General features: G+C 36.4%; 1 protein-coding gene across 1 annotated transcript in view; it reads left to right on the top strand.

The window, feature by feature from the left end:
- Positions 1–13,091, top strand: part of THSD7A (thrombospondin type 1 domain containing 7A) — a 200,559-nt gene that overhangs the window by 101,891 nt on the left and 85,577 nt on the right. Inside the window, exon 7 of the mRNA XM_054384872.1 lies at positions 1,157–1,360. Within this exon, the coding sequence (XP_054240847.1) occupies positions 1,157–1,360 (204 nt within the window). The remainder of the gene's footprint in view (positions 1–1,156; positions 1,361–13,091) is intronic.

Genomic DNA, 13,091 nt, shown 5'->3' with positions numbered 1-13,091 from the left:
CAGTGCATCAATTGCCTCCTTTGTTGCAATTTTGTGGCAGGGTCAGTAAACCATTTGGACATTATTTGTCTGACCACTTCAATTTAGAAAACAAACAAGTAAATATATACATGGAAGTGCGTTTTCAAATTAATATCTATTATAATTGAATTGAGGCATTCTTCAAACAAAGAATCAATCCTTCCACATAAGTGTTTGGAAATTCTACCCTGTTTAGTTTGTGTCCTCATAGAAATTAAAGAGTTATATGTAGGATTTTATAAAAAAAAAAAATCTTTGTATATTATTCAACTGCCTGAATGCTGAGATGAAAGGGGCTTTGAAGAGATGTGAAAAGGAAGAAACCTTTGCCAAAGTTAAAAATATTTTAATCCAATATATCAGAAATGGTAGAAAATTATTACATGTGAAACTATTTCCTGAATCCATTCAGTTTGTTTAGATTTTTCTGACTATAGATTTCATCTGTCTTTCTCAACATGTCATCCAGAAAGTGAAGAGAAGAGTTCCTCTTGGAGACTGACACTGGTCTGTCAGATGACACACTAAAGGCCCATCACTTTCTGTAATCCCAAATGATTTTGGATAGTCTTAAAACAACTTGTAAATTCTTGCAAGGGAATGTTGTCATTTTAATTACTGAAAAATTGTTCATAGGACTTGGATTTATTTTCATGCCTTGCCTTTTCTAGAGGTGTAGTTTGTTATTTTAATTTTTTTGGGGGGAGGAGAATGTTTATAAATGGATTTCACTTGATAATCCAACCCTGTTGCAAGATACATGAGAAGAAAGCAAGCAACATGTTTGAGAAATGGCAGCCTAGCAATTTAATCAAGATCTGGCAAGAGAGATGTACAGGAAACGACTCCTGGAGTAGGTATGACCAGGATAAACAGGAGTTTAAGGCAAAGCGTACTGAATAAGCTCTCTGGTTTTTTGGGTTTTGTTTTTTTTTTTGATGCTGCGGTTAATTTTCACCTCTCTTTCTGGTTTAATGAGTTTTCAATCCAGTTATCTAAAATCCAGTGTGCACTGAGTGTCTGTAGTATACTTTACACATAACTGCTCACTCAGGTGTAGGTAGATAAAAAATCTCTTCACTTTGCATTTTAGAATTGACTGAGTCTGCCTTTTGTATTTTTATGGACGTTTCAGGCTTTAAACTAAGGAAACGGCGCATCACCAATGAGCCTACGGGAGGAACGGGAAACTGCCCTCACCTTCTGGAAGCCATCCCGTGTGAGGAGCCCTCCTGCTATGACTGGAGAATCACAGGGCTGGAGGAGTGCATTCCTGACAACGAGAAGCCATGTGGCCCTGGGACACAGGTTCCTATTGTCGTCTGTGTTAACAGTGATGGTAAGATGCTTTTTACCACAGCCGACACCAAGTAGAGAGAGGATGCTAAAACATAGTCCAGAAGCATGGCAGTGTTTTTCTCAGTCTGTAAGGCCAAGCTGTCTGGAGTAGAGAGAAAAGACCTATAGTATTGGTTAGGAAGAATGGGCCCTCTATTTGCTCTAGGTTCAAGCTCCTTCACCTACACAGTGTAGGTTTTCAAAGGTTCCTGAAGAAACTTTGAGAATCTCAAAGGAAATACAAACCAGTTCTTCTTCAGTTGGTCAGACTGAATTCCCTGATGTAATTCTTCTAACAAAACTGATCCTCTGAGTCCAGAACCAAATAAAGTGTGAGTAACGTGAGACACATTGCAGTAGGTATAACTGGAAGAAAAATAATAATATATTTATTGAAAAGTATGGCCTGGTATTGGTTTCACAGTCTTGCCCATTATTATCCAATTATCCTCTGTGAGAGATAAGAGATTTTGCATGACAGTCATAAAAGCCAATTTGGAAAGCTGCTTACAAAATACTTTAATCTATGGAAGACTCATGAATTACTGTTGTAAAAATATTCCTTATTCATTCATAGTAATATAGTCTAAAACAACATATAAACTAAAATAATTGTACTGATTACAGCGTAGTTATGGTAAAAAAAATTCTAAAGGATTGTAAAAGATGTAAAGGATTAAGAAAGAGGTCACTTTTGATGAGTGCTTAACAGTTGCACAAACGAATTTGTAATTAAATTGATCAGAAGTAATAAGAACTGATTACAGAGAGACTTAAATCTTGAGCTTTTATTCCCTGGAATTTGGGTCATAACTGAATTTTGGGGCTTAAATGTAAAACCTTAGAGTATAAGCTTTGTTTCCCTGCATACACCTAAGAGAAGTGGTACCCATTTTTTCAACTCAGAACCAGATTAGCATAGAATTACAATATTGAATCTGGTACATTTTATGTCCTTATCTCAAAATATTTCCCTCCACACTGTAGTAATTTCTTGTCAACAATATGAAATTATTTGAAATTTTGTTTATATACATATTCAGGTGACATGTGGCCTTTCCCTCAAACATAGAAATGTTTCCTAAATAATTCTGATTTTTTTTTTTTTTTTGGCGATAGTCTTTCCTTTGGTTTTGAGAAGTGGTATTTTCTTGCATCTCTAACTTCTGATTAGCCTAATTTCTTACTAAATTGTAATACAGACATTTAAATTGACTCTAATTTATGTAACCGTAACAAGCTACTGAATTTTGAGATATATTTTACGCACATGGTATTTTCTGTTGTTCTATTTCAAACTCACAGGATTTGCTCTTCATGCTCTGTGGGCTTTGATTTTGGCCAGATTTGATTAGGAACACCTGTGATTTAACTTTTTTACTTCCAGTATTAATCCTTGTCTTTCTGAATTATATATTGCTGTAATTATATGGCATTATACACAGCCTGTATCAGCAATCTGTCCCAGAAGGAGTGAGAAGTTGAGCTTTGACCATGTGCCTGTCAGTCTTCAAGATTAAGAGTTGTGGGCACAGCTTCAAAGAAAGGAAAAAACAAATTGAAATTATGGTTTGTTTTGCACAGATACAGTCACTCACAAAGATAGTTGTATCTTTGGACAGAGTGCAAAACCAGTGCAAAGTAATGTAATGGATTATCTCAGCTCTTCCTTCTCTTGGTAAATGATTTTCTGTGATCTTTGCCAGTAATACCAAGCGGTTCTTCCTTAGATGATTCCGAAGAAAGATTAGCATGATATAGTAGAAGGAAGCAAAGTAAGAAGTAAGGACCCACCAACTTCTCTAGTCCCCTCCCTTCAAGCTAATTCTGCTTAATTATCTCCTTATTTTGCCATGCACAGCACCAACCCACTGAAAATCTAGCAGGCAACTCCTCAATGTTCCCCTAAGCACTCACTTCCACTTCCTGGGTAGCTCCCATCTAGTACTCTGGCCTCCTACCCTGGCAGATGATACCCCTGGTATCCTTCACCTAACACTTGTGGGCATCCAGATTCTGCTCTGCAAAATCTGAGAGAGCAGCACCATGCAGTCAGGTCAGCTTTGCATCAAGCCCCACAGCAAAAAAAAGGTTAGTTTGCAATGAATAAATTTTAGAGAATGTTCCTCTTCCATTGTCTAAGCTTGGTTTAAATTAATCATCATAGGAAATTGTGTAATCAGTGTTCTCTGAGTACTTCTTGGGCAAGGCTGCATTGGCTATCAGTTAAAGGCTGTGGTTCTATTAACAGGATGCAAAAGGTCTATAATGATTATTCTGTGTTGCTATAGTTGTCTCATAGGGAATTTTGTTCAGTTTTACAGGTACAAATGACTGCAAAGGGAAACTGTGTGGACAGCATTAATTACCTGAGTTTGCTGTGTTGCTTAAAGTGACCTAAGCTTAACAATGCTCTCTTTGGTCTCTGGAAGAGCTTTCTGAGGTTGTTTTTGTTCCTATAAATTAATTAGCCAATCCTAAATCAATACCTGGATAGGAGAGGTCGGATCAAAGCAACTTAAAAGAAAAATGTATTTATCCCTTGGCTTCTGCTTTATAAAATGAAAGAGGTTGGCTTTGTAATTCTCAGAACAAGCACTGTGCTGTAAATGTTCAGCTTCAACATAAGAGAAACCCAACACTAATGATTTTTTTCTCCTTCTATGGACTGTTGCATCATTTTATATGCTTAAAGCATAATTACTTGGGATAACATGTCCTGACCTGGGTGTTTTACTTCAGAATTAGAATCAAGTAGCAGTGTCTGTGAGATTGTTTTATATAATTGGAATGAGCTTCCCTCTTCAATTTGGTGTAAAGATAAGAGTCATTATGGCCTTCAAGACAATAGCAAACAATACATTATCCTCCCACGTTGTTGCTGGAGGCCTATGATTGTCATTCTCTTTCCACAGTGGATTGCAGTAATCAGAATTTTCATTCAGGCTGAAAAAAATATGACAGTCAGTACCTCAGCCTGTCATTGCAGAGGCTATAATGAACTTTGATGTATTTTATTATATAAATGTAACTTGAGCCTTTTACTGTGGAAATAACCTTTCCAGAATAAATTTCTTGGTCAGTCTTCCAGGAAATTTCACAAAGGACATGCTCTGAGAAACAAAACAAACAATTCCTTTAGGTTACGGAAACTGTGAGACTAGGCAGAAAGTGATCAGAACTCCTCAATCATAATCATTAAGAATTAGACACCTGTGAATAATGTTCTGTGGCACAGATTAACTTTTGCTAATGATAGAATGATTTCGTAAATTAAATATATTGTTATTTGTATGTTCATACATATGTAACATACTAAAGGCAAACTTGCATGCATGCCCACAGAGAGGTATTTACATGTGATTTAAACACTTCAATGCAGTTCAGAACAGTGATTTTACAACAGCTGAGTTTGCCTTATTACTTTGTAGCTATGGGAATCTATGAAGAATGCATTTTCAAAACTGTTTATGTAATATTTGACGAGACAGTCTATAGTATGAAAGCTGGCCACTTGTCCACCCTGTAGTGGATACACTAATACTCCTCATATGTAAATAGGACAAAATAATTTCTAACATAAAGAATCTGCAAAGCTAACGACTGCTGAAAATGTCTACAAAATGCTGATTTGTTCATTATAGGGTTTGGGGCTTTCATATTTGTGCTGAATTCTCAACTCTGTAGCAGAAGTACTGACAGTGTCTGTAGTGTCTGCAGCATGTTTCTGACCCTCAGACAGCAGGCTGAAATTGCTCATTTTGTAGGAATGTGTAAATAATAAATTGATTTACAGCCTTTATAATATACCAGGCTTTGTACCACTGTATGTGTTACTCTGGATAAAAGAGATCTCACTTTTGAAGGGCAAATTTCTTCAGGCCTTGTTCAAGCTCACTAATTGTTGGGTTACAGTTAGCTCCACAGGGGAAAGGAAAGGACTCATTGCCACATCCTGCCTTACAGTTGTGAGAGGTGGCTCCCCTTAGAAGAGGGAGCCATGGCAACAGCAAAGCTTTTCATATCTATGCAAATTCCTGCAACTCTTTGAAGTAGCAAAATTATTCCTGAAGTTGTCTATGCTGAGATGTTTGCTGATGTAGTTGAGTGCTATGAGTTCTCTTCTGGTACCTGAAAGTACACAGGTGACATATATTTTGTCTTCCTCAAACATCAGTATATCCTGATGTAAAGTGGTGGGCTCTATCCTGCTTGCAATACTGGGGACAAAACAATGGTGTTGGTAGTTAATTAAAATATATGGAAGGTAAACTAGTCTGGTTTCTTAATTAAAAGATGTAGATGTTTCAAACTGCTTAGTATGGTGAGACTCTACTGTCCAAAATGGCAGAGTACATTTTCTTCATCTGTGTTTATTCTCAGCTAGTGTGACTAACTGAAGATAGCTATGTGATAATCTTTTAGGATTTAGTTGTTTTTTCTGCTTTCGCTTAGACTTAAAAATATTTATTTCTGAAATACTTCTTGCAATCTTTTTATTGAATTTTACCTTGCAGTGAAGCTTATAAAATTCTTTTGTGCCATTTGCATTTTCTTCTATAGTATTTAGTTTCTTTTTTTTTTTTTTTTTTTTTTTTTTTTTTTTTGCTTTTAGCTTTATATCTTCTTAAACTTCAGGAAAAAATTAAGATCAGCTCATGCAACCATTTTCACTTAAAATATTTTGGCTGGTTTAAAAATTGTTCTTTCTATATATTTATGGTTTGAATCAAATATATGCTAAATGAGTAGCTGCTGGACTTCATTAATTTTCATTATGGGAAACAGTAAGAGAATCAATGGAAGCTTTATAGGTGTGCCCAGGTATAAAGAGTTGATTTCTTCTGCCGTTTGTTGTCTGCTTGTATGCTTTGAACCATCAGACTGGTTGGATTTTATGATTATTTAGAAACAAAATACCTAATTTGTGTCACTTTATGACTCAGTTCTTTAAAAAGAATGAAAAGCCAGATTCAAATTCAAATTACATTGAATTATTGAGTTAATGCTGTAAGAGAACCCGGATCAAAATCTGGCCAATGCTCAGCAGTCAATTAGTAGAGAAATACAGTAGCTAATGACAGTTTCTTTCAGCACATACTGCCTTACACTTACAGGAACTTGGTCATATGGGCATTAGTCATCATTTCCCAATATTAATTTCCTAGCTAATGTCATTACAGAATTGATTGGAACTGTTTTTTTTCTGCCTAACAGCTTTTTGGCTGACCATCTGAGGGATTAAATCAAATATAAGATACATTCTTTTTTCTTCACTGTAAACCCATAGTATGTGAAATTTATAACCTAGTCCTTTCCTTTAATTTGTCTGGTTACATAAAAACTGTTGAATATGTTTATTAGTTGTTTGTTTTATGTCAGAATTTGTTACTGAGGGTAAAATACAATCAGTCTGAAGGACCATAAAATTTATACTCTCAGGACTTTGTTTCACAGTGTTGGATTTTTAAGACATTTCTTTTTAACAAGATTTGTTTTATTTAATGTAAAGGAATATAAGGAAAATTTAGTGCACACCACTGCTTAAATGATCCTATTTCAGTTTTCAGGAAGTTTGATAATGGGTAATTCTTCTGTCAATAAAAGGTCACATTTAATATGTCATAGCAATTTTGTCTTGCCTCTGATCTTGACATTAGGGAAATTGACATTCCTTATTAAATTACATCCAAGAATGGATGCTTTTAGCATTTATATTACATGAAGTGATTTCAGTATGTGGGATGACTTAAGTTGATCACTTGCTTTGTCAATGTTTTTAACAGTTGGCCTGAAATGTGAGATAATGATTTCAGTTAAAGGGATAAGTAAATAAAGCCAGAGTTCCATCTGCATAGCACACTACACAGTTATCATTCATGACAGTGAAATAGATCCTTCTTTCCAATTCATCATATTTTCTTGAACACAGAGTTGCACTTGGTATGGACAATGCCTACAGAGACATTGATGTTTGCAGAGTATAGAATCATAGAATGCTAGGGCTTGGAACGGACCTCCAGAGATCATCGAGTACAGCCCCAATGCAAAGCAGGACCACTTAGGGCAGGTCACATAGGAATGCATCCAGGTGGGTTTTGAAGATCTCTGGAGAAGGAGACTCCACAACTCTGGGCAGCATGCTCAAGTGCTCCATCATCCTCACAGGAAAATAAATTCTAATGCTGAGATGGAATTTCCTGTGATTGAGTTTACATCTATTGCCCCTCAGCCTATCACTGGGTATCACTGAAAAGAGATTGGCTTCATCCTCCTGACAGATACCCTTCAGACATTTGTAGACATTGGTAAGGACGCCCCTTAGCCTTCTCTTCTCCAGACTAGACAGCTCCAGGGGTCTCAGTCTTTCCTCATAAGAGAGATGCTCCAGTCCCTTAATCATCCTCATAGTTCTCTGTTGAACTCTCTCCAGCAGTTCCCTGTCACGCTTGAACTGGGGAGCCCAGAACTGCACACGGTATTCCAGATGTGGTCTAACAAGGCCTGAGTAGAGGGGGAGGAGAACCTCCCTTTACCTGCTGGACACAGTCTTCTTAATTCAACCAAGTACATCACTGATCTTCTTGGCCACCAGAGCACATTGCTATCCCACACATAGCTTACTATCAACCAGGACTCCAAGGTCTTTCTCTGTGGAGCTACTCTCCGTCAGGTCAATCTGTACTGGTGTGTGGTGTTATTCCTCCCCAGGTGCAGGACTCTACACTTATCCTCATTGAACTTAACATTAAGTTCAGCTTTGTCCAGCTGCCTACTCTGTCCAAGTCCCACTGAATGGCAGCATAGCCTTCCAAGGTGTGTATTAAAGTCAAAAACAGGTGGGCCAACTTAATTACCAAAATCTTTATTAATGTGTCATAGATTGACTGTCCAGTCAGATGAGTTTGATGGGTTATGGCATGCTTACTTCTAATGTACTCTTAACATCTTTACAGGGAAGCTCTACTTGTGTACATAAAATTTATTTAATGTCTAGAAGTAGAAATTGCCGCAGTGGGAAGCACAAATATTTTGCAAATATGCCACAGAGGCTGCAGCTGCATGCAGTGTATGATGAATGTTCTTAGTAACCTGCTTTTGGTTTTGATGGCAACACAAGATGGAGAAGTAGATAGTTTCAAGAACTGCTTGTCATAGCAGTAGGTAAATTGGAATGGGGGGATTATGATGCATAAGTTTTGATTTACATAGCAGCCTGCAAAGCAGAAACCCAGACTAATTAGAATCCAAGCTTCAGCATAGCAAGAATACAGAGAGGAATAACTGTAGATAGATTTCACAGAATCACAGAATGCCAGGTTGGAAAGGACCCCAAGGATCATCTAGTCCAACCTTTCTAGATTAATAGAATACCAGGTTGGAAGGGACCTCAAAGATCATCTAGGCCAAACTTTCAGGGTAAGAATGTAATTTAAATGAGATGGTACCCTGTTAAACTGGGCTTTGAAACTTTCTAATGTAGGTGAATCCACTACTTCTCTTGGGAGATGATTCCAATGTCAAAACAGTTGGTTTTTGGAAGATCAGTTTAATGTTTTACATTATCTCTATTTAATAAGTATTTCAAACTTGCTGTTGTGAAATAAACAAACAAAAAAGGGGGTTATGGCCTTACAGTTGGATTATAGAAGTGGATTTATAAACCCAGTATTGATTTTTTTATTATTATTATTTATTTGTGTTTCATGTATTAATTCTCTAGAAAAGACTCAGAAAATACTTCAGATAGTTTCAGAAAACATCCTCAGGAAAGATAATGGTACATTTAATAATGTTATATTTAATAATAGTATGACATAGTTATAAATTAAATGCTGCTTTCTTGGAAGATGATATTCCACAGTACTAACCCTTATGATAATGTTCTAAGACACTATCCTCTCATTAGATTTGATAGGTGTCCACTTTTCATCTCAGGAAAAAAAACATTGCACAGATCTCTTCATGTTTTCTGACAACCTGCATGATAATGGTAAATCTTCTTAATATGTTATCAAGCTACAAAGCTGTGTGTTGGTAAATGGTGATGATTAAAATGTCTTTATTAGCCCATCACATTGAGCCAGAATAAATAGGAATTTTATTCTCAGTACTTCCAGCCTTAAGCAGCTCATTGTCTGACATTTCTTTCAGATTGTAATTTGTGTTGAGTACGGATTAATGTAAAACACTCTGAGATGCCAGGAGATATTTGGTGTCACAAGATAACTATTCCAGTGGCAACTTAAAGAGCCTTAAGATAATCTGTGTTGTTTTGCAATTCCTGTGACTCCTGTGCCCTGCACAAGTACCGTCTCCACTGAATATTTAAGAAACTTCAAACGAAGAGTGAAACATACTCAGCTTTAATGATTGCTCCAAATCAGATTAAAAACTGAAGATCCCAGTCTCTTCATAGGAGGTGCCCGTTGCTTTTTGCAGTTTCAGCTACATAGAGTCACAAACCCACTGCAGAGGGAAAGGAATAAATTCCTACTCAGGATTTGGTAAAAAGGGGAATGAAGAGAAGAGGGAGAAACTTGTACTGATTAAACAATGAGGTTAAGAGGTGGGGAAAGGCAGGGTTTGACTCCAGTTCTCTCCAGGACAGTTTACTTGAAAGGAGGTAGAGAGAAACCAGTACCAATCAAAGAATGAGGTTAAGAGATGGGTAAAGGTAGGATTCGACCCTAGTTCTCTCCAGGACAGTTTACTGAAAGAAGATAGGAAACTCAAAGGAAGTTGTAAAATGTTTTGATGTGGCAGGGGTTAGGAAGATGATCTGGGGAGGGATTCATTCTGGTGACAGTCAGCTCCAAGTAGAATTTGACAGGCAGCTGAAGAGAACTTGGTAGAGCCAGGGGAAAGGGACAGTGAGGGCAGTGACTGACTGGGATTAAAGTCTGGATAAAGTAAAGCTGGATATGAAGCAAGAGAAGGAAACTTGTCACTTTTAGAACTGGAATGCAGTGCCTTAGAGCCTGCTCTTGATTTTGTTTCATGAGATCACCTGGCAGAGCAGTGAGTGTTCATGGAGTGTAATACCCATGGCTGAAGTACTGTTTCTCATTTTGCTTTTGTTTTAAACTAGAAAATTGGAAAGAAGCATTATATCAAAATTAAATATTTTAGGTTGCAAAGCCAAGCCCTCAGTTAGGAAATTAAGGTTGTTTGTCTGGTCTTTATGTGAATGTATCAGATGGAAATCTTTAATTATTTAATTGGGTCTACATGACATTTTCCCCACAGAACCTGCTAATTATTTGTGAAACAGATATATCTCCTTTGGGGATTAATTGAGCATTTTGTGCTAATGAATACTTTGTCTTTGAGACAACAGTTTCATTCTTTTGGGTTTAATTTTGCTCTGCTTTTGTTCAGCATCAGCAAAATATAAATAATACTGACCTGTCACATCTTGAGTGTTCTGAGAATAAATATATTAGTGGTGTCTGATAGCCACGAAAGAATTATCTTAGAAAAAATTGTCAATTCTGTTTTAATAACACTTTTAATTAATATGTAGTAAGTAAAACATAAAGTCATGCCTTGAACAAAGAGAATGAAACTAAAAATACCAAATATCTATTCATTAAGGAGTTTCCAATCTGTGAACTAAAGAAGAAAGGGACCCAGTGGAAAAATAGTAGGCATGTGATTATGCAATTCAAAACCTGCATTATACAAAGGTAACTTTAATTCTGGCATTTACTGCAGTTTGGTTTTTTCACATAATTTTGAGGGTAATTTATGGGTTAGCTGTGTCAATCTTGCCCTAGGAAGTATCAGATATTTGGGTTTAATTTTGAGACATCCTGTATTGGTACTGATACTATTTTATAAATAGCAAATTGCTGCATTAGGGTTTTCCAGATAAAAGCTACTAAATAGAAACTACAGCAAATTTCTTATTCTGAATGCCTTAGAATGCTTTTTTAAAAAATTATTATTATTTTTAAGATGGGGAAAAAAGAAGAATAATGCTGGCTAGAAGCATCTTAAATCTTGTGGGAAGCTTCTAGAAAACCAATGGTGTCCTTCTTAGTAGAGAAAGGGAGCTTTATTTCCAGGGAACAGCTGATTTCTCTGAGCAGGCTGAATTTTGCAGTGAAATCTGTCGGTTTCTGTGACTTTAGGATATTAGGTTGTGAAACTTACTAACAAAGTAGAACAGTTGTAAGTGCCAATACTTCAGATGTGTCCCTGCTACTTTTGTATTTGTGTGTGTCAACGTTACTGTATTTTCTTAATTTAGCATAGGTTTACAGGATGTAGTGGTGTTTATCTCTGGTTGCTGTACTAAGAGATCTTTCTCTAAGTCTGTTTATTGAAAGACCGGAAGAAAGGAAAAGTTAAAAGGGTTCATTTTTGTCTTCTAGAGAGGAATCAGTTGTGAGAATGTTTCCAAAAGACAAGATTAATTCACAGTCTGAGCTCCCTAAAGGCATGCTGTGCTTTCCACTTGTAATGATGAGATGATATTCATTGCAAGATGGATAAAAGGATGTTTTCCAAAGACTGTATTTTATCTGCCAGTAGTAGGACATGGACAGAAGCATCCATGAAATTAATTATAAACCTGCTTCTCAGAAATGTGTAAACATGACAGTGGCAGTGATCTCTTTTACACCTCTTGGGTCCTGTGTTTTAACTGTGATTGAATTGAGCTGTCAGATTACATACCGAGTGACAACTCTTTACTAGGTTCAGCTGGATGAATAATGCAAAGAAAATGTTTCCAAATCATCTTTTAGTATATAAAACTATCATATTCTCTTAAAGCCCCTTTTGAGTTGCAAGGGTATTTGTGTGGCAAGAGGTATTGCAGATCGCTATGAATGCATAGTTGTAAACTTGCTGCAAATTCACTGCAGAGTTGTGAAATGCTAGATAACTGGAAAATTCATCTCATATTCTGTCAGCTGCCTGCTTTTAGTCATTCTCTTCAGCTGTGGGTTGTGATCTTGTGCTAGAGAGAGGAATAACATTAAAATGTTGGTGGCCAAACTCTAGGAAAATGTTTGGTGATGACCCTGCATTGCAACTATGATGCAGTGCAGTGAATAAGATGCAACTTTGTGAATATTTAAGCTTAAATTTATGAAGATATCTTTGAGAACTGATATTTATGCAGCAAATAAGAAACCTGAAGTTCATGGAAGTTATGAGTATTCAGCATTTCTTGAAAACCAGGCCATTTAAAGTAGCTGTTTGAAATATGCAGATTAGTACCTTAGTGTAGGGAATTGTTGCAAAGATTGACTGTTGTGAGCACTGTCATTATACTGATGTTACTGGAGCTGTCACTTTGTTTTCTTGCTACTCTTTTTGTAGACTTGCCTATTATTTCTTTTTTATTCTTATTTCTATTCCTAACTCATGCCCCTGAATGTTAATCTAGTTCAGATCAACATATCAGAATTATTGTTTCTGACCATACTGGTCTGAAATTCTTGACATTCTAATGCCCTTCCTGGACTTGCTTTCCACTTAATTTTGAGCTTATTGGAAGGGAGAAATGCCTAAAATAGCATTTACAATAAAATGTCTGTGAAACCTTTTTAAAGGCTACAGCACACTGCTTGTCCATATCTAATGAATTTAAAAATTTGATAATAATACTTGGTAGTGAAAAAATAGTAATCTAATGGCCAGTGGTTAATAAAACGTCTTGTTTTCTAATTAAACAAAAAGACTTATTGCAATACTGAAATAGATACAAGCTGCATTTT

The sequence above is a fragment of the Indicator indicator genome, chromosome 11 (genome assembly GCF_027791375.1).
Source record: "Indicator indicator isolate 239-I01 chromosome 11, UM_Iind_1.1, whole genome shotgun sequence".
Classification (NCBI taxonomy): domain Eukaryota; kingdom Metazoa; phylum Chordata; class Aves; order Piciformes; family Indicatoridae; genus Indicator; species Indicator indicator.
The sequence above is the reverse complement of the archived record's forward strand: the minus strand, read 5'-3'. Positions and strand labels throughout refer to the sequence as shown.